At 45.3% G+C, this 20,902-nt stretch overlaps 1 protein-coding gene and 1 long non-coding RNA gene across 2 annotated transcripts in view; one reads left to right on the top strand and one right to left on the bottom strand.

Annotated features, from left to right (window-relative positions):
* Positions 1–20,902, bottom strand: part of LOC146857451 (protein argonaute-3) — a 1,089,759-nt gene that overhangs the window by 361,632 nt on the left and 707,225 nt on the right. The window contains exons 10-11 of the mRNA XM_085647972.1: positions 8,162–8,284; positions 7,859–7,992 (exon numbers count right to left, since the gene is read on the bottom strand). Of these exons, the coding sequence (XP_085504098.1) occupies positions 7,859–7,992; positions 8,162–8,284 (257 nt within the window). The remainder of the gene's footprint in view (positions 1–7,858; positions 7,993–8,161; positions 8,285–20,902) is intronic.
* LOC146857452 (uncharacterized) overlaps positions 1–20,902 on the top strand; it is a 64,814-nt gene that overhangs the window by 2,116 nt on the left and 41,796 nt on the right. The window lies entirely within an intron of this gene.

Genomic DNA, 20,902 nt, shown 5'->3' on the forward strand with positions numbered 1-20,902 from the left:
CCTGCCGTAGACGACAATGGAAGAATTTGGAGATAAGGCCTCCGGAGAAGTTTGTGAAGATATCCAATATAATCCAAGGGTGGATTCTTGAAGAGGACAATCTGCAAGCAGAGGGAACAGGCTCTATGCCACTTGGAGGTGACAAGGAGGCACGGAAGCACAATGCCCAGCCTTGGCAAGGAGCTCAGGAGAGTTGACAAGGACCTTGTTGCTGCAGCTGTGGGGACCAAGCAACGCTGAGGAAGATCAGGAGCCGTGCACGAGCTGTCCCTTTTTGGATGTCAGTGTCTAGGTGGTCTGTGTTCGGCGGGGGCGCCAACAAGTCTTGGTAGCCGCAACTGACGTGGAGAACAAAAAGATGCAACCGTTGGGACCAGCAAGGTCCAAGTGACTCACCAAGTGCAGGAGGGTCAGAGTAGGCCCTGAGCAAGCAGGGGAGCCCACCAAAGCAGAAGACCCTTGAGAAGACCCACAGGCCGAAGGTACAGGAGTCGCAAGAGGACCTCAGGCAGCTCACCAAAGATCAAGGCCCAAGGTGCAAGGGATGCAGTGAGGACACTGATCTTCGAGTGATGAGGTGATGGAGGGCGGAGCTTCTTGTACCCTGAATATGTCTGGCGTGTAGATACCACAAGCCTTGGCAACGGAAAGTTGATGTGCTGAACAGAGATTTGGTCCCAGCGCTCCGATGAGGGATATTGTCCCCCAAATTGCAGCGTAGACAGGTCAGGCCTCGAGGGAGTTGCAGAACCACCACATGTGTTGCTGAGCCTCAGGAAGTCCAAAGGAAGACAGGAGCAGCAGACCGGTCAGCTTCGTTGCTGTGCCTGCAGATGCAGTGGAGTGACTCTTCCGATGTCCTTGATGCCCACATGTCTTCTGGAGAACCTGAGCGAAGCACAGACGAGGCAGAAAAATGAAGAACAGCAAGACCAGGAGCAGCAGGAGTCTTCCTTTATGCAGTCTTGGTTCCTGTCGAAGTCCAGCAAAGTTGTATTTGGGAGGTGGTCACATCTCCTTGTGACGGGAAACCTATTATTCTACGTTCTCCTGCTCGAGCTCAGCTCAGCAGCAGGAGGGTAAAATCTTGTATGTGGTCGGCAGCCGCACTAGCTTACTAGCAGACCCTAAAAGGTTGGTACTGGGAGCATGGAGGGTCCTCTAAGGACCACTCCAGTACATGGGGTGATACCTCCAGCAACAGACTCGGTGTTGGGGTATGATTCCAACATGTTTAAACCAAACAATACCAGGTTAGGCGCTGCTATTATATAGTTAGACCTCTTGTACTGCCTGATATCCACTATATATCTTAAAATGGTTGGCCGCACTTACAAAGCCTGGAGAATCCACCCCGGGGTTTGTAGGGGTGTCCTGCTCATGCAGGGGCACCCTCACACATATATTTAAACAACCTGCCCTCAGGACTCTTCCATGGGGGTGACTTATAGGTTTCGAGTGTAGTGACCTCAGCTATAAGGAAACTTATATTTGTTGTGTTAGGTGCAAGCACCAACTCACACTGGCTGCAATGGCAGGCCTGTAGTCAAAGTTGAAGTGGACTCCCATGGGTGGCACAATACATTCTGCAGCCCATAGAGATCCCTGGTATACCCATGCCCTGGGTACCTCAGTACCATATACTAGGTACTTAGAAAGGTACCCCAGTAGCCGATTGGGGAAGTACAAAAGTACTTACTAAAACCATTTTGGGAGACAGAGCACAGATGATGGGGTCTTGAGTAGCAGGATCCCAGCAAAAATAAACTGACACCAGACAAAAAGTGGGAGTAACCATGAAAGCAGATCCTATATTCCTACAGCGGGTATCAATGCTAGAGTTGTTTTTTTTTATTCACCTTTTCCTTCAGTTTAATTATGGAGTTGAAAGGATCTCTGATGATAAGATTGTTGTGGTACTGTTAAGGCCAGCGTGGGGGGCTTAAACCCTCTGTTGTTGGTAGTGTCTGTCTGTACTCATATGCTTTTCATGGTCCAATAATTTTATTGATCTTTAGCTTGGACTTCATATGTTGCATGCCGTTGTCCACATGGACTCATTTGCCCAATTGCCACCTATAGGGTATGATGGCGTACTGGTGGTATGTTATTCCATAAAGGAGCAATAAAGTTCCCAGACTTTCAGGATTCTGACTAGCATTTTCCTTTTTTTTTCATTATTTATTCATACCAAGAGTTTAAAACCCATAACAAGTATCAGCATTAATTAAACATTACAGTACATAGCGTGTTGTGAGAGAAAAAGAAAGAAACAAGCATTTTGTCCAACAGCACACATAAAACGCGACAGCCAGACTATCATTTTCTCTTGACCTTCCATTAAAAAAGGTTTGTGTAAGAGTTTACTAGGTTATTCTAGCAACTTTGTTTCTATGTATTAAAAAGAATTAAGTACACAGCAGGAAACCAGGCAACATAGCCTTTCATATGCTATTGTATTTCATTTCTTTTTCTTAGACAAATTGGCTTGTTTCAAAATAAAAGCAATATAAGCTTTGTAAATAAACATGTGCTCTGGACCCCGTGCATGGCATGGAGAATAGACGGCTTATGACTAATAGCGACAATCTCCTCAACTCAAAGATACAGATTTCTCTTCTAACAAAGCTACGACTAGTACCCTGTTCTGGTCTTTCAAAGTTTTGGCATAAAATGTGAGGTGTATTTCACATTTTCTGGAGTGAGGAGTGCTGTCTTAGCAATAGATATACTTTGTTTGGGTCATGCATATAATCCCTATCTTGTAGAATTTAAGAGCGCATTCTTGGTAGACCTCTCAGATAAGTTTGGAGAAACGTCCTCCTGATTCAGGCTTTAACAGACAAATAAGTGTCAAAACCACCATCCTTCTAGGATAATGAAGCTTAAGAGCTCCAGGAAGAATGTGCAGGAATAGCCAAAGTTGAAATATGAGAGTAGAGCATTCTTCATCACTACATGAGTGGTAGAAAATCTATGAAATTGGAGCATATGAGGGAAGTTGCACTCTAAGTCTCTTTTCATTTGCATGAGTTCTGGTCACAAAATGAGATTAACAGATTACAATTAGCATAAGGGTGTCTGAATGTTGATTCGATGTATATACGTACTACTATGTAAACATTGGCTGCTGATAATTCCCAGTGTGACAATGGGGACTATTGCAAGCAAAGAAATTTATGAAAGATCCAATGCTTTTGAATGTGATTTATACGGTTTAATAAATGTTATTGATTTTTCAAACATCGACATTTACCAGTGCATATCCTTTTCCATGTCACCCCCTTATAATACATCATCCAATCCAAGTAAGGAAGAAAAGAAGTGCATAAGACACCACGTTCTTCTCTAAAGGCAAGGAATAAATATGTTACTTCGGGGTCTGGTAGGATCTGCACAATTAGTACTGCTCTAAATGTCAGGGGACATATGCTCTGCTTAGTATGTAGCAAAAAAAGTCCAAAATCGTGGCCCATAGTTATGCAAACATACGTTCCGAAAAAATCTATAAAATATGTGTGACTATTCCCCACTCGTCACATCTTTTCCAGCACCTCTTTAACATATTTGTATTGATGGTATGTAGAAAAGAAGAGCCATCAAAGTTGGGAATCTTACTTTTTGCTTCCCTCAACTTAGTATGAGTGATGCATCTCTGCACCTTCTTCATAATCACTGCCCACCGGTCTTCTGAAATATAGTTTTTTTTATTAGCTTTTAATTAACCTGAGAACGTGTTTTGCCCCTCTTGCAGGAGTTTTTATATTTTTGATATTCTTACCTAATTTATAAAAATATTCACACTGTTGTAAGAGAGGCAAAATACTTTCACAGGACGATTTCAAGATGGCTGGGAAAATGAACTAGATCAGACGCTCGCTGTACAATGTTTTTCGAAAAAGGAAGCGAGAGGTCTGATAGCTGCTGCTTTAACTATTGGATCCACGACCCAATGCATCACTGGTACATATTGATACCTATCTTCTTTCCAAAGCTCTTCACAAACATATAATCAATTTTAGTGCATCTCGCCAGTTAGGAGGTACTGCAAAGAAAAGCTTGCTAGCGTAACTCGGTTGCCTTTTGGTCCCAGACCCACAGGATAGAGCATTTCATTGGAAATATATTAAATCATATTTGTAGCGATATTGTTTGGAGCAAGCAAGGGGACCTCCCACAGTTGTGGTCCATAAGGAATCAGTGAAATTCTGTTTCAGCTCTTGCACATTCTAGAATATACCTTAGCTAAGTCGCTTGTAATTTCAAATTATTGTGGAATGCCCAATTCTTGCCTTCTAGGATAAAAACAAAACAAACAGTGTTGACTTGTGTTCTCGATTCTCCCCACCCCACCCCCATAAACTTTTCACACATCTGATGAATTTTGTCTAAAAAACACTCCTCTAAACAACTGAAAGAGAAACAATTTAGGTAGTACTATCATTTTGACGGTAGCTATGACCCCAAACTATGAGAATGTTTGACTGTGCCACTTTTGCAGATCACCCAGAATTCTTATGTTTAGTGGATGAAGCTGTATGTAGCTCTGATTGCTGTCGGAAGTCCACAACCTCACGTATCACTTTAGGGAGGAGAGCCACCAGACTGGCGAATTAGCCATTAGCTACTTCATGTCCTCTTTTAGCATGTGTACATTCAGAACTTCAAATTTGTGAATCTTTATTTTGAAGCCAAATACGGTACAACATTTCTGGATATCTCTCATCTGGGCATCAAAAGACCTAACTGGGTGATTTAGGGAGACTAAAATGTAACCTGCAAACAACCCCATCTTAAATGCATCTAACCCCAGTTTCACCTCCTCTATGTCCACCGCCTTGCAAATGTACTGGGCAAGGAGGCTTAAGGGATAGAACAAACAGCAGTCGGGACTTAGGGTCTTGCCTAGCCCCCTTTTGTTTATGAACTGTGGGGATTCTTTACTGTTGAGTTTTTTGTTGGCTGTGGGATATGAATAGCCTGCAATGGCCATTTTTTGCAACAGTGGGTTAAATCCTCTGGACCTTAGGGCTTCTCTGGAAAAGCACCACTTAACCCGGTCAAATGCTTTCTCAGCAACTAGTGACAGGAACATTGTTCAAGGATTCATCAGGTTCGCAATGTCCATCAGGAACAGTATCTTCTTCTTATTGTCCCTCCCATCCACCTTTTTGTTATAAATACTATCTGATTAGGTTGGACCAGCTAGGGCATTACGACCTATATGTACAGAGCTAAACTTAGCAAATATTTGTATGTCTATGTTCAAAAGCTATATCGGATTGTAACAGCCAAACTCTTCTGAGTCTTTCCCAGGTTTCAGAACAACAGATACACTAGCCTCAACTACTGAGAGGGTTGTGGAGCCCACTTTGGTGAAACAGTGCAATATCATACAAGTATTCCCACTAGTCCAGGTCAACATGTTCTACAGAAAGAGAAAAGACTGGTGCCTGGGCACAAAGCTTCACCATTGTTGAAGATTTTAATAGCTTCAACCAATTTCTAAGCAGTGATGGTGACATACAGTTTCTCTAATGCTGGTCCCCTGACTTCTTCTGATAGCACATCTTCACTGGCATTTATACTGTTGATAGTAACTTTGGAAGGCCTTTTCCAGAGTTAACTTGGTGTCATTCATTCCCTTTATAGTTGTAATAAAAGATTGGGTCCGCTTCCTCCTACGTTTTGATGCCAGTAACCGCCCTGCTTTGTTTTCTCTCTCATATTTTTGATTCATCCTTGCTAGTACATATTCTGCCCTACTCATTTCCATCAGTCTTAACTGCCTTTTATTCGTCAAGACCTTGTGCCACATTTTCTGAGATAGAGTTCCTTATGTCGCATTTCTAGCTCTAGTGGCAGTTTGAACCTCCTCTTTTATCCTGTATTATCTAGCTGCTCCTGCATAAGTTCCTTGCCGTACAGCTTTTAGGTAGCCCCAAACTACTACAAGATCACACTCTCCCTGATCATTAAAAAGCAGGGATTATTTAATTTGGATAAGGATAATTTGACTGCAGACCAGGTCTTTAAGAAGGTGGTAATGTAGATGCCAAGCATGACCTGACTTCACACAAAGCCCCATACTGAAGTTTGCAGGACACTAGTGCATGATCTGACAGTCTGATGGTCCCATGATTTTATCTCTGTACAGCGCTAATTAAGGTGTCATTCACTAGAATCAAGCAAATCTTAGCACAGGATTTGTGAATTGCTGAATAGTGTGAGTAGTCCACCTCACGTGGGTGTAGAAAGTTCCAAATGTATACAAGCCCAAAGTCTGACAGCCATCTCTTTCCTTCTTCTAACAAGACTACTGTTGCTTTTGTTCCCATGTCTTGTTTTATCCTTTTGATCATCTAATGTTATGTCCCAGTCTCTTCTCATAATAGGCAGCCATTCTGTTACCCTGATCAATCATTGGGCAGTATGTTGGATAGTCAGTTGGAGAAAGCCCTCCAGTTATGGCTCTGCATTTATACAGCTGGTATGGATATGGCTTTACCTCTTAATAACTGTTAAGCAAGTGCCAGTGACCTACTCTGTTACAAAAAGAAGTATGCAGTAAAAATGTGCATAGGATGACTAATCTCTGATTCCATTTTGGCTGAGGCAAAGTGGTGCAGAGAACATGTGTGATCTAAGTCTCCATGTATCTGAAGACATTAAATAGGTCTGTTGCAAAAAATAATCAGCACATCTAGCTCTTTTCAAAGTTTGAAAAACCACCACCCTCTTGTTGGGTACATTTAAACTGGTCCCATTAAAGGGCAGGCAAGTAAAGGCACTTGTAATTGATGAGTGTCTCGAATCACTGTGCTTTCTGACCTCCCCTGCAATGGGACCACACCATATGCTTGCTGATTTGTCATTTAGAACACATGCTGGCCGAGTAACTGACTGAAAAGCTGAACAATTCACTTTCAAGAAACTACATAAAATGAAACTGTGATCAAAACATACATGATTTTATTAATAAGGTTCCAACTGGAACTAATAAATGTATTTGTGTTTCATAATATTCATTGGGATTTTCTGGTAACACATCACTATTACTTGTGTTTTTTTCAGTGGTTCAGACACACCTCTCCTGAAAAAATACATTATCTGTATGTGATAGTGGGCACAATCCATGCACTTCGGGGATACTACACTCATAATACTTGTAAATTCAATAGGCACTTACAATGTTATCCTAGTGTTTTGGGGCCCTACCATTTACCTTTCTCTTTAAAAAGCTGGATCAAAATGCCTTTTCATCTCTTGTTTTCAGTAACAGTACCAATCTATGCTTCATATTATCCAAAATACCTCGTTTTTTTTAATTTCATGACTGCTCATGGATTTGTCTGACAAGATGAATACATACCTTTCCACATTCAGAAGAAGGAAGCTGGAAAGTAACCCTTCCAGCATACTGATATGGAGGAAAGGCTCATCTAAAAACAAAGGCTAATGACTCAGAGTTCCTCGGTGTGAGCCACATAAGCCAAGATAAAATTATATTGCTGCAGTTCTTTCATTGAACAAATGTTTTAACAGGTTTTCCATGTTGGACCAATAATACACAACACATCTCATGTGTGATCTTATCCTCCCAAGACCTCATAGCAAAATATATTAAACATCCTATCATTTCTGCAAAAGACGCATCTTGAGAAAAGCATGGGATATACTTAGCATTTAAACATATAAATGAACCCATGCAAGGGAAATACTCCAACCTTCTTCATCTGTGCCTGTTTTCGGTGTATACATTTGCAAAAGTTAGAAAAATGGCAAATGTGGCACGGTGATTCCCGTGAGCTTAGAAACAATAGGATCTGCTTAAATTTAAAGCAGTGGTGGCACTTACTTTAGGATTTCTTCTCTACATTGTCTCTGTGTTGCAAAGCAAGCAATGGCCCACATTTTGATCTCCACTCCAGTGTGGAATTGCTTTCCTCGCATATCCCACACTCCATGGCTTGGGGTCGCGACTGTCCGATTCTGAAGAAATAAATAAGAGGTTACTGTTTAGGATATGTCATCACTTTCTTTGCTGGCTAACTCCTGGCCTGAGAGTTTTTGGACGGTGCTGGTTTTCTAGAGTACAGGAAATAATGAAACTAACATACAACAAAAATAACTGCTTTATATTTAGAAACAGAAAACATACCCTTCCACCGTACTGCAACATGGGTGCTGGAAGAACTCGCCCAGTCACGTGAGCCATCTCATCCCGGATTTTAAACTGGAACTCTTGCACAAATGGGTCATCATCATAATTTGCACTTCTTACCTAATCGAAGAAAATAAGCAACTAAACATTAATAATGTAAAATCCCCCCAATTAGAGCTTGAAAATCTAAACCCTGGTTTTTATTACCCTCAAACAGATAAGTACATGAGCTGCTCCTTTCTGAATGCTAGAGGAATACAATTTTTTGTAGTTGGGTAGGATTAACATATTTAACAGACCATCTTGCCAACATTTCCTAGTGGACTTAAATTTGAATGTACTACAATTTTAATACCAATTTATCTGAAAACAAGTGCGCCTATGCACTTACTGGGCGAGAAACGGGACCAGCATCTATCGATCTCTTCACTATATGAAAAACACCAAAATAATAACATTACTTAACTGTAACTACAGTTCTACAGCACTGGTATCTTTCATACATTCACATGCTTGAATCACTCCCCTTCATCGAGGTGTGAGCCCTATGGTGTCCTTTCAATAGCCGTATCAAAGTAATTCTTTGAAAACATTAGAAAGCACAACTACCTTATTAGAAGAGACGGGGACTCCAGCCAATGAGGTAAGAGGGCACTGAATTCCACTCGTCCCAGAAGCTTTCATATTTCTGACTTTTAATGAACTAGTGCGAATAGATAATGATTGATAAGCAGAGTCTAAACAAGGAGGGGATAGGACCATATGTGATTCTATGGAAGATACCAAGGCTGGAGAAATGTAGTAATAGGAAAGTAGTTTTTTTCTTCTCAAGCACTGGATCTTTCATAGAGCAAACACATGTAATGCACATCTTACTAAGCAATAATATTTAAAACCTAAATTGGTGAGAGGCTCACCTTATTGAAATAAATGCAGTCTCACATCTTGAACAACAGCCGAGCCTGTGAAGAACCAGTACATTAATGCCTTGTGATGCCATAGCAAACTCTGCATGCAGCTGCTCGGCATACGTGTGATAGATGGACTGCTGCATAAAGCGCTGCTGTAGCTGCAACACCTCTGGTTGAGTAAGCTGGTACTCTAGAACGCAAGGGAGGACCAGCTTTCAGATTACAAAAACAATAACAAATCTAGTTTGCTATTCCTTGTTTTGAGCTGAGAGCCTTATAGCGAAAGCCAGCAAGATATTGAGAGCTGGTCCAAAGAATGTTTTAGTTTACAATTCTTTTTCAATTCTTCTAAGCCCCAAAACATGTATTTGAAATTCCTTCTTCCTGTATTACCCAATAATCCCTTACTTTCAGTTCCTGATGGTGGGCTCCCCACCATTCCTGCTAGGTGTACGATGTCATGATGAAGTGAGCTATTTGCAGTTGAAAGAGTAAACACTTGGTGAGATTTCATTGCTGCAACCACCAAGCTGAGCCATCTTTGATCTTGATTGTGACTTGAATTGGATCAATGAAACACCCAGTCACTTTGAGCCACTAGGCACCCAACTCCTCTTGCAGAGGGAGCATCCACAGAAAGGTTCCAGTGAAGTGCATGATGATATCATGCCCAGCAATGACTTGAACAGTTATAAAGAAGATGATTGCAACTTTTCAATCTGCCGAGCAAGGCTCAGTTGCACAATTCCTTCCCTCAACGAGAAAGATTGGCCAACTCTGTTCAGGACAACCACTAGAAACTGGATTCATGTTGTGGGCTGGGGTTGAGATTCGGTCAAGTTGATGGCCAGCCCCAGACTGCAGAATGTTTTCATACATTAATTGGTCAGTGTGTCTGCTTCTCGATAGGGCCTTCTCTTTATCAGGCAGGTGTACAAATAAGAAAAGATTTGATGTACTTAACGAAGTAAGACTGCTGTCAATCATGCCATGCACTATGTGAATATTGTGGTTCTGACTCAAGGACAAAGGGAAGAACCTTGAACTGATAATAGCACTTGGCTACCTAAAATCTCAGAAATTTGAGATGTCTGGGATGAATAGGTGCGCTAAAATAGGAGTTTTACAGACCTAGGGAATTCATAAACTCCCCTTCATGCAGCAATTCCTAAAGACTCATAATTAGGTAATTGATGAGTTGTGAGAAGTCCGGATTAGGGATTTCTCACAATTTTTGGGAATAGATACCTTTCCTTCACTTGAACTGGGGAATGGGTTCCCTTCAAGAATCATTGACACTATGACTACCTGCAAGACATTTGCAAAGGTTTCTGTACTAATTTGAGGGTGTGTCCATATGTCACCAAGTTCAAAACCTATAATAAAGTTATATCTTGCCACAGAGCATAGAAGGCAGAAGTTCTGCCACCCACATGGTGTGGCAGGATGTGTGGTGGAGTATAGGTAGCTGGGGCTCAAATGGAGTTACTGATGATGCTATAAGTCCTGCTGTATACTCTGTCCAGAGAACTTTACTCCGACTGTCTACTTGATGTAACCTAAATATGGGGGGTCTGCTGGATTAACTGTGGCTAGTATGGCTGGCTCTAGTATGACCAGAACGGCTTGAGGGGCCAGTATGGCTGGAAACCACCTCGGTAGGAGAAGAACTATCAGCCTCTCGCTCAATGAAAAGGCTGCAATGGATACTGTAGCCACCTAATCCCACCCTAGTGAGCGTGAAATACTTCAACCACATGCTTTTCAAAGAGGTGGTAGCCATCGAAAGGCATATTCAAAATTCTGTGCTTCACTTCAGAACTAAAGGAAGCAGAACACAGCCTCCTGATATCAGTCAGGAGCGTAGCTTGGTCAGTAAGATTGAGGGGGTGTGAGCTTGAGATTTTCCAACAATCATACTGGCATTTTATGTTAACTATTATATGAGAAGCAGCCCATGAGAGTAGCTTAAGGACAAATGGAAAGGGAAAGGAGTATGGATTGCAAGGGGTACTTAAAACACAGTATTTTGTAAAATACCCATGTTTAAGACCTTCAGAACTGAAGAGTGCATGTGTTTTTGTCTGAGTGAGTATTAAAAAAATCCCATGTGAAATCTGACAGACACCTTACCATACCCGACTGAAAGCATCTGTACCCAACTATTTACTAAATAATACATTTATTAGGTGGGTATAACACCCCAAACACCTCCCCGGAAGCGACACCCTTGACCACAGTACCATGGTCCTTGCCATTTGTTCGGAAAACAGTCACAGCAGTATCGTCATTTGTCATATCTACAGAGGCTTTCTCACCTTCTCGCTGATTGCTTTGTTTTTCCGACAGCAGGTCAAGATATGGAGCCATGTCTGCCCACATTTGGTGATCATACCTTGCCACCTAATGCCATGAGATTTTCAGTATTAACTTACGTTTCTGCCAGGAAGGATATCCTTTTCCCAAAAATGTCCATCTCCTAACCCTTCCTGTCATGTGGTGCCATGCAGGGTGAATATGCCTTTCTGTAGTGGCACAGAGCAGCTTGCAAAACGACCGAATCTACCTTAGGAGAACCCATGAGGAATACTGGTGAGCTGGCCAGGACCCTATACTTTCGTCGATTCTAAGGACCATTGCTAAAACTGAAGCTGGTGTTTACACCATCCTTACAGATGCGTTCGATTTTCGATATTACCTTTAGTTATGTCAAATCATTTTGACACCCCTCCCTCTAGTGAGTGTAAATGTGGATTATCATCTGGTGGTGAGTCAACATCAGGAGGGGTGGGTGATCATGTTGAAAGATTAACCTAGCCATCGCTCTCATCAGATGGTTCCACAGGATGTTCATCAGCTCTCTTCCTTCCTGAGTGTCCTCATCCCCATCATACAAAGGACCAGCTTCAGTGGAGGCAACCATTGCGGTGGAGGAAGCGGCGGGGTGGCAGAGGCAGCAATGCGGAAGCAGCAGGTGCTGGTTTCACTGGACCTGACTAGGAAGGGGCAGAAGAACATCTGTATGATGTGGAAACCTTGTATAATAGCCTTGCATCATACAATACAGATCATTAATGAGGTCCACCCAAACCCTTACCATTGGTAGTTCCTGGTAGGATGGATTGCTGTACAAGCCATCATATTATCCATCAAAATGAAGGTGTCCATGACCCCCAATGAGAGTCCTCTTTCTCACAACGCCTCTGATCAGCTTCCTCCTGTTGCCTGCAATAAATGTCATGATTATCCACTGACATTTTCCATGAAGCTAAATAAGGCTAGAGGGCGTTCTGAAGGGTCCTTCATCCTGGGATTCGCCTTCTGTATCCAAGTACTTTGCAGGAAGCTGAGAAGGTAATTTGCTAGGTGATGTGTTATCAGGATGCAAGGCTGTCTTGACGGGGACAAGTGGAAATGAAACTTAGGAATCATCAACTATGGAACAAGTGACAGAATCGTCATTGACAGTGGTGCTGATGGTGCCAATGAGGCGTTTGTGGCTGTAGCTGTAGATGGGACCGTCAACAGAAGCTAGGAGAAGTGGAAACGGCAGGAGTTGCCAACGAGAGAGCTGTTGATGGTCTGTATAAAGTCCTTAATTTTGGAATGTGCCTCAGCAAACAACTTTGAAAGACTATTTCATGTGGCTTGTTTTACCTTACTTTAGATTTTCTTGGAAAAAGGCTCCTCATTGGATGAAATCTGGTCACTTGTCTACTTTTTCCGCACCCACCTGAGAAGACACCTTCCTGTAATTCAGGGTTTTAGAAGAAAATTTGAATCAAATGTTACAGTTTGTCAGCTTATGCGGAGGGTAAAGGATGTGAATACAGTCTGAAGTGTGTCATCCAAAAAAGGTCTCTGTTTGCCACACAAGGCACCGTGATTCAGCCATCATGAGAAAAAATATCTTTCATGCAAAACTCCAAAGTGTAGTTAAAAAAAGCCAACCCCAACAGTGCATGGCCTTCGGCCAGGCCCTGAATCCAACCCCCCATGTGCAGTCACCCCACACGGCCTTTAGTTGTGTGCAGACCAATTCCCTGCGTGCATCCACACTTCGTTGCGCATGGCAAAAGGGTTGACCGCAGGGTCTGGACCTAAACTGAATGCACGCATGAGGTCAACCCCTGCATCGCACCAACTTCAGCTGTGAGCACCCAACCCGCATTGTCTTCTCCCTCTTATTTAACTTTTTTAGGTTTTTTTAGGTTACTGCTGTATTCTTGTGGTTTTTGTCCTCTAAGATTCCACCCCATGGAATCGCAGTATTGTGAAAGCTTCCTTTGTGAAGCTTGTATGGTAGTGCAATACCATGGGCATGAAGTTTGAGCGGCTGCTCCAGCAGGAGTACTGTGTTAACTTACAGGACAGCCACGCTGGGTCCAATGAGAGTACAGCCGTATGTTTGACAAAATTTGTTAAAAAACTGTAATTTTGTTTGGGGGTGGGGGTGGTCCTCCTGCGTCACCTCCCACAAGTACCTGGGAATCAGGGTGTCCATACCCTGCCCCTTATGTCCTTTTTAAAAAACTATTAGTTTAAAACTGTATTCTTCAACTGACATTTTCACCTAACTAAAACATCCCTTTAACCTTTGTTTTTTCCAGTGCATTTCTAGTTGTAAATGAAAATGTTACTATCATATGTAACATCAACACCACACTGTGCCTGGCCAATGGTAGGCCAAGGGCCTGGGCAAGATCCAGCTTTCGTCCAATAGCTGGTGGGCGGTACACCCCTGTAGCGCAAGGTATTTGGCCGTGAGCGGCGTTGAGTTGCCTGCAGATAGTCAATGCCGCACACAGCCGAAGGCCGCATGCAATTCTGTTTTGGTTTTAGCCCTTTCCAAAACTCCCTATGGGTATTGCATGTGGAATTTGTGTTTTGGGATTCCCTCCCCCCCTTTCTTTTCTCAAACCCTGCTTGAGGACATTTTGGGAAGTTTTTATGAAGATCTGTCAAATGGCACCAAAGTTATTAGCAAATCAACAAAAGCCTTTTCCTATGGAAACATTTTGGTGGATACTTTATCTAGTTGCAGATTCTTCACCTTCTGAATGTTCCAGGCACTAGACTGGATCTGGATACGTTTTCAAAAGCTTTTCATTGCTGGTAGCGCAGCCAGCTCTGTATTGGTGCTGGAAACGACAACATCATGGCATCACTGGAACCACACATCCTGGCGTCCTGACATGAGCTTACTATCCAATTTTTCCACACAAATGAGAATGACACAGATGGTTTATATGTTACTGCCCAACAAACTAACTTGCAACGTCACTAATGATATTTATATATATATATATGACCATTCCTTAAAATCTGGGAGGCAGTTGGGATCAGCAAAGAATCTGCAGGTAGATAGCATATCCACTGATAGTTACCAAGGGTAAGTAACTTTCTCTTCTTTTGGATACTTCTTGCTGCAGATTTCTCACCTTCTGAATTGATTTCCCAAGCAGTACCCCATAAGGTGAAGGGTCTTCCAGGATAGTCAGACAATGAAAGCTTGCAGGACAGGCAAGCGGCCATCTCTTTTCACCTCCAAATCCAAGCAGTATGCTTTGCAAAGGTGTGATGGGATGAGCATGCTGCCATCTTACGTATTTCAGCCGCAGGGACACCCCTTGCACAGGCTGATGTACCTTTTGTAATGCCGAAACACGCTTGGATACCCTCTGGTGGTTCCTGCACAAGGATACAGCCCTTTTTTTTGTTAAAGATGAAAACACTGTCCTTTTCTGTACTGCTTTACCCTTTCTGCTGCCTGAAAGCCCTATGAAAATCTGGTAATTAGTCCAAAAGTCCTTGTTATAGTCAATTTAAAATCTGACAGACCTCTTGAGATCTAGCCTGTGTAGCCTCTCTTCTGGTTTTGTAGGGTGTGGTCGAGGATAAAAAGAGAGTAGAGTGATTGATTGGCCCAGAGCTAAGTAAGTGGAGCACACCCTCAGTGCTTGCAACTCACTGATGACTGTGCACAGGTTCAAGATAAGGAACCAATAAAAATATTAAAACTAATTCTCCAACATCTCAGAACTACCCATATTGACATATCCGAGTAATTAAGCAAAGGATATGATGACATATCACACTTGAGAAGTCTAAAATTCATACAACAGTGGAGTGCCCTGTGTGCGTGGATGAGGAGCTTGAAGGATATCCTCTTGTTGACTGTTAGCCAGTGCAGGTTTCTCAGGTGGAGGGTGATGTGGTCGTGGCGTGGTACATCGAGGATCAGTCGTGCCGAGGTGTTTTGGAAGTGTTGCAGTCGTTTGATGAGCTTGGTCGGGGCGCCCGCGTAGAGGGCGTTTCCGTAGTCGAGTCTGCTGCTGACGAGGGCCTGGGTGACTGTTCTTCTTGTATCTGTCGGGATCCACCTGTAGATCTTGCGGAGCATGCGGAGGGTGTTGAAGCAGGAGGAGTTGAAGCAGGAGGAGAAGACGGCGTTGACTTGCTTGGTCATGGAGAGCGTTGAGTCGAGGATGATTCCCAGGTTGCGTGCGTGGTCGGTGGGTGTCGGGGCTGCCCCCAGTGCCGTCGGCCACCAGGAGTCGTCCCAGGCTGAGGGGTTGGAGCCGAGGATGAGGACCTCTGTTTTGTCCATGTTCAGCTTCAGTCGGCTGATCTTCATCCAGTCGCCGACGGCCTTCATTTCTTCGTGGAGGTTGGCTTTGGCGGTGATGGGTGAGGAAGAGGATCAGTTGAGTGTCGTCGGCATAGGAGATTATGTTGAGGTCGTGCTGTCGGGCGACATGTGCGAGCGGGGCCATGTAATGTTGAACAGTGTCGGGCTGAGGGAGGATCCCTGGGGTACGCCGCAGTTGATCTCGGAGGCTTCGGATCGGACTGGGGAAGGCGGACGCTCTGGGTTTTGCCGGAGAGGAAGGAGGTGGTCCATTCCAGGGCTTTGTCTCGGATCCCTACGGCGTGGAGGCGTGCGCGTAGTGTGCGGTGGCAGACGGTGTCAAAGGCGGCGGAGAGGTCCAGGAGGATGAGGGCTGCCATCTCACCTTTGTCCAGCAGGGTCCTGATGTCGTCGGTGGCAGTGATGAGGGCGGTCTCTGTGCTGTGGTTGCTGCGGAACCCTGACTGGAAAGGGTCCAGGATTCTGTTTTCTTCAAGGTATCAGGTTAGCTGTCTGTTGACGATCTTCTCGATGACCTTGGCCGGGAACGGGAGCAGAGAGATGGGCCGCAAGTTCTTGAGGTCTCTAAGGTCTGCCTTGGGTTTTTTGAGTAGGGCGTTGATCTCGGCGTGTTTCCAGCTCTCTGGGAAGTTTGCAGTCTCGAGGGAGAGATTGATGACGTTGCGCAGGTGCGGTGCGATGGAGCTGCTGGCTTTGTTGAAGATGTGGTGCGGGAATGGGTCTGACGGGGAGCCGGAGTGGATTGTGCTCATGGTCTTCATGCTGTCATCGATGCTCACGCTGGTAAAGGCTAGCAGGGGGTCATGGTCGATGATGTGCGGAGAGTCTGTTGTGTTGCTGTCTGTTGGGCCTGTCTGGGTGTTGAATCTGTCGTGGATGTCTGCTAACTTGAGGTGGAAAAAAGCACAGGGCTTGCGACGGCGGGATGTCGGTGTTGGAGCTGGGGTTGGAGAGTTTCTTCACGATGTTGAAGAGCTCCTTGCTATTGTGTGAGTTGTTGTCGAGGCGGTCTTTGAAGGAGGTCCTCTTGGCAGTCCTGATGAGGTGATGGTGGTTGCGGGTGGCGTCCTTGTGGGCTGCGTGGCTGTCCGGAGTCTGTTCGCTGTGCCATTTCTTCTCTAGTTTCCGGCACGCTCGCTTGGAGGCTAGGAGCTCTGGGGTGAACCAGCTGGCCCTCTTGCTGGTGTCTCTGTGGGGGGGTTTCTTCAGCGGGGCGAGGGTGTTGGCGAAGTCGTTGATCCAGCGTCTGAGGCTGTGGGCAGCGTTGTCTGTGTTGGAGGGTTCGGTCGGTGGTCTGAGAGCGAGCTTTGTGTGTAGTTGGTCTTTGGTGATTTATTGCTTCTGCTGGCAGCTGAAATGAGCTTAGGTGTCCCCGCTCAATCTCCATGCATGAAGATGGAGGCTCTAGAGATTGTAGTATAGGAGGTGTCCCACCAACAGGGAGGGGGGGTCTGTCATGAGAGGAAGGCAGAGCGTGGGACGTGGAAAGAGGTGCAGTAGGTCTGCATACCACACACCATTCGGCCAATCCAGATCAATGAGAATGACTTGAGCCTGGTCTTGGGAAATCTTCCTTAGAACCTGAAAAATCAAGGGTACGGGAGGAAACAAAGTGAGCCGAAAACTCTACTACAACCAAAATGTATCCCCCAAGACTCCCTGAAACCGATACTGAAGGGCACTCCACTGTGAGCAATGAGTGTTGCTGTGAGGGATGTCACATCAGGAAAAGATATGCTGGACCACCTCCAATGGAAACCCCACTTGTGATAAGCAAGGTGAAGACAAATTAGGCTGTCAGTCCTGGTGTTTAGAAAGCCCACCAGAGGGTTGGCTACCATCCAGATTCTATGCTGGTGTGCCCAAGAACCAGAGATGCAGTGTTTTTTGACAGAGAAGATGAGACCCCACTCCCACCTGCTTATTGTTGCACCACATTGCAGCCATGGTGTTTGTCAAGATCTGGTCTGAGTGACTGTGAAGGGAGGGAAGCAATGCCTTGAGTGCCAGCTGAACCTCCTTCAGTTTGAGCAGGATGATATGCAGAACTTGCAGACCAAAGGCCTCTGAACTCCAGTTCCTCCAAGTGGGTCCCCACCCTAGAGCAGAGACATTCCTCACCACCATGACCACTGCTGAAGTACAGTGGAAGGATATCCCTTTAGATAAGCTCTCCTTCACTGCCCGCCAAGTTCAAAGCTGTGCTCCAGAAGATCACAATGGTTTATGAACGGTTTCCCCGTTGCTGGAACTCCTGCCTGCAGATGCATAACTAGAGAGCCCTGACATGCCAGACTGCATATTGAACCAGGAGGATGCAAGAAACCAGCATGCCTAGCAGATGTAAGACCATCCGGATTGTAATCTGGGGCTCTTCTCGAAACCAGAATGCCATGGATCCTCTGAAGAGGAGGGAAGGCTCAAGGTGATGCCATTTTGAAAACCACCCCTATAAACAGGACACAATGAGAGGGCTTCAAGTGACACTTGGGCACACTGATCAAAAAGCCCAGATCAAACAAAAACAATTAATTTGCATGCAAGCGGCCACCACCATCTGCAGTAACTCGCCTTGGCGGCCCAGTCATTCAGGTAAGAAAAGATGGGGATTTCCAACCTCCTAAGACAAACCACCACCACTGACATCACCTTCATCAATCCAAAGTAGAGGACAGAAAACTGGTAGTGAGTGGACCCCAGCATGAAACACAGGTATGGCATGTATGACTGAAGAATCGGTGTGTGGAAATACGTATCTTGCAAGTCAACGGACAACATTAAGTGTCCTGTTTCCAGCACCAAAAGGAGCTCAGCTAGGGACAGCATCTTGAACGTCTCCTTGCGAAGGAAGTGATTCAAGATATCTGGTGGGGACTGCTGTCCTTCTTGGGAACCAGGAAGTTCTGTGAATAGCACTCATGACCAAATTACTGCTCTGGCACCAACTCCATTGACTCTTTCAGCAGCAGGGCCAACACCTCTTGCTGTAGAATATGACAATGGATTTCTGACTGACGGGACCCAACAGGAGACGAGTGATGGAAGGGTAGAATATAACCCTTTCTACAATATGAAGAACGCACTGGTCCAAATGTATGGCCTTCCGAGCTTGTAAACTGGAGGTCACTTGACGTCCCACTGTCACACTTGTTCCGACAAGTAACTAGAGCCGCTTCTCGGGCGAGGCAGTAGAGGACAATGAGGTTGTGTGTATGGTAAGGGTTCAGCCCTTTCCTCTACCCCTGTACAGCCCAAGCAGTGGATTCTGGGGATGTTGCTGGGGCTGCTCTGTTTGTGTCTAACCAAAGTTCAAGCGCAAAACCCTGAAACTGCTCATAATCATCTTGAGAAGGCTGAACTCCTAAATAGTGTGCTGTTGCTCAGCTGGTTTTAAATCGTTCCAGGGCTGAATCCCACTTGCCCACAAACAGCCTCTCTCCATCAAATGGCACATCAATCAAAGTGGTCTGAAAGTCCAATGTAAAAAACGGAAGTGCAGACCCAAGCATTACGGTGGCAGGAGACCAAGCATTACGGTGGCAGGAGACCAATCAACCCATAATCGTCACCACGGTGTAAGCTGTTTCCTATCCTGACAGAAAAATGTATCTGAAAGCTGTATGATCCTACAAAAGTGTCACTACAGAAGGTCTGTTAAATCTGGAACAACTAGCTGGACAACATCCCATAGGGTATTTGTATAATGTCTCAAAAGAAACGTCACACCCTTGCCATGCACTACAAACTACCCCACATATTACATCACTAATGAACTCGTTTTCCTTTTGCCTGCTGTTGTTTGGTGACTGTTGCCACCAAATTGACTGGATTGACCCAGCGAGGGAGCGAGCCTAGGGGAAAGTACTATCCCCAAGCTGCCAAGTGGCGTGCCGGCCACCAACGTCACCGCACGCGCCAGGAGGGGCTCAAGTAGCGGCCAGGGCTCCCGCAGCGCGGGACGCGCCCAAACCAAGGGGCGCGCCCGTCTGCGCCAGTCCGAGGTCGGACGAAGCTGGGCTGGGCCTACTCTCTTGGCCCTCCATTGGAATTGTTGCCCGCTTCCCTATCGGATCATCATCTTACTTGGATATACTTGTTGTCCCTGTTACAGATCTCACCGTTGCGGTTTCTTCATTGGATAAGGTAGGAAGGTGTCTGGCCTTATTCTATATTATTCCTGCATCTGCATCTGCACCTGCATTAATCACGTGGATTGGCAAGTAGTTGTTTGTTGGCAGAGTGTTTTTCTGTCGTGAGCATCATTGTTTGTTGCACTGGCCGCATTTCGAACCTGTTAGCATTTTAAACTGTGAGTTGCATGAATACTGTGAGGACGACAGCGAGTTAGGCTGCTCCTCTTCCCCTTAAAACTCAGGCTGCCAATCCCCGGGCTCCGTTCCACCACGGCTGAGTGCCGATTGCGTGGAGAGCCAAAGGGGAGTTAGGCAGACCGGCAGACCAATCAGGGGTCAGCCCTGCGAACCGGAGGGCGGAGCCAGGAGCCCGCGCTTTCTCCTATTTAACTTTAGGCTTCAGCAGTCGCGCAGCATACCTCTGTAGAATCGCTACTGTAGCTGCAGCGCTGTGTTTGTTTACATAATTGTACATTTGCTCTGACCTTGCTTGTATTTTAAAATTGTTTGTTGCACTGGCCGCATTTCGAATCTGTTTGCATTTTAAACTGTGAGTTGCATGAATACTGTGAGGACGACAGCGAGTTAGGCTGCTCCTCTTCCCCTTAAAACTCAGGCTGCCAATCCCCGGGCTCCGTTCCACCACGGCTGAGTGCCGATTGCATGGAGAGCCAAAGGGGAGTTAGGCAGACCAATCAGGGGTCAGCCCTGCGAACCGGAGGGCGGAGCCAGGAGCCCGCGCCCCCCCCCCCCCCCCCATTTATTCCGATGTGCTGGCCGAGGCGCAGCGGGCGCGTCCATGGCGCGCCGAAGGTGCGCCTAAGGTAAGCCCGTCTGTGCCCGTCCGCGACCAGCCGGGACCAGGGGCCATACCCCCTACTGATTTCACTCGAAATCAGCCCACGCCCATTCGCTATTCCCGTAGCGAGTTGCTAGGCTATGATGAGAAAAAGGGAAATAAGGTTAGGCGATGTATTCAAACGGGCCCAGGATTATCCTATGGACCTATTTCCTGCCTCGCCTGTCGTTGATCAATCTCCCT

This window comes from Triturus cristatus, chromosome 3_2, assembly GCF_964204655.1.
Source record: "Triturus cristatus chromosome 3_2, aTriCri1.1, whole genome shotgun sequence".
In the NCBI taxonomy this organism is placed as follows: domain Eukaryota; kingdom Metazoa; phylum Chordata; class Amphibia; order Caudata; family Salamandridae; genus Triturus; species Triturus cristatus.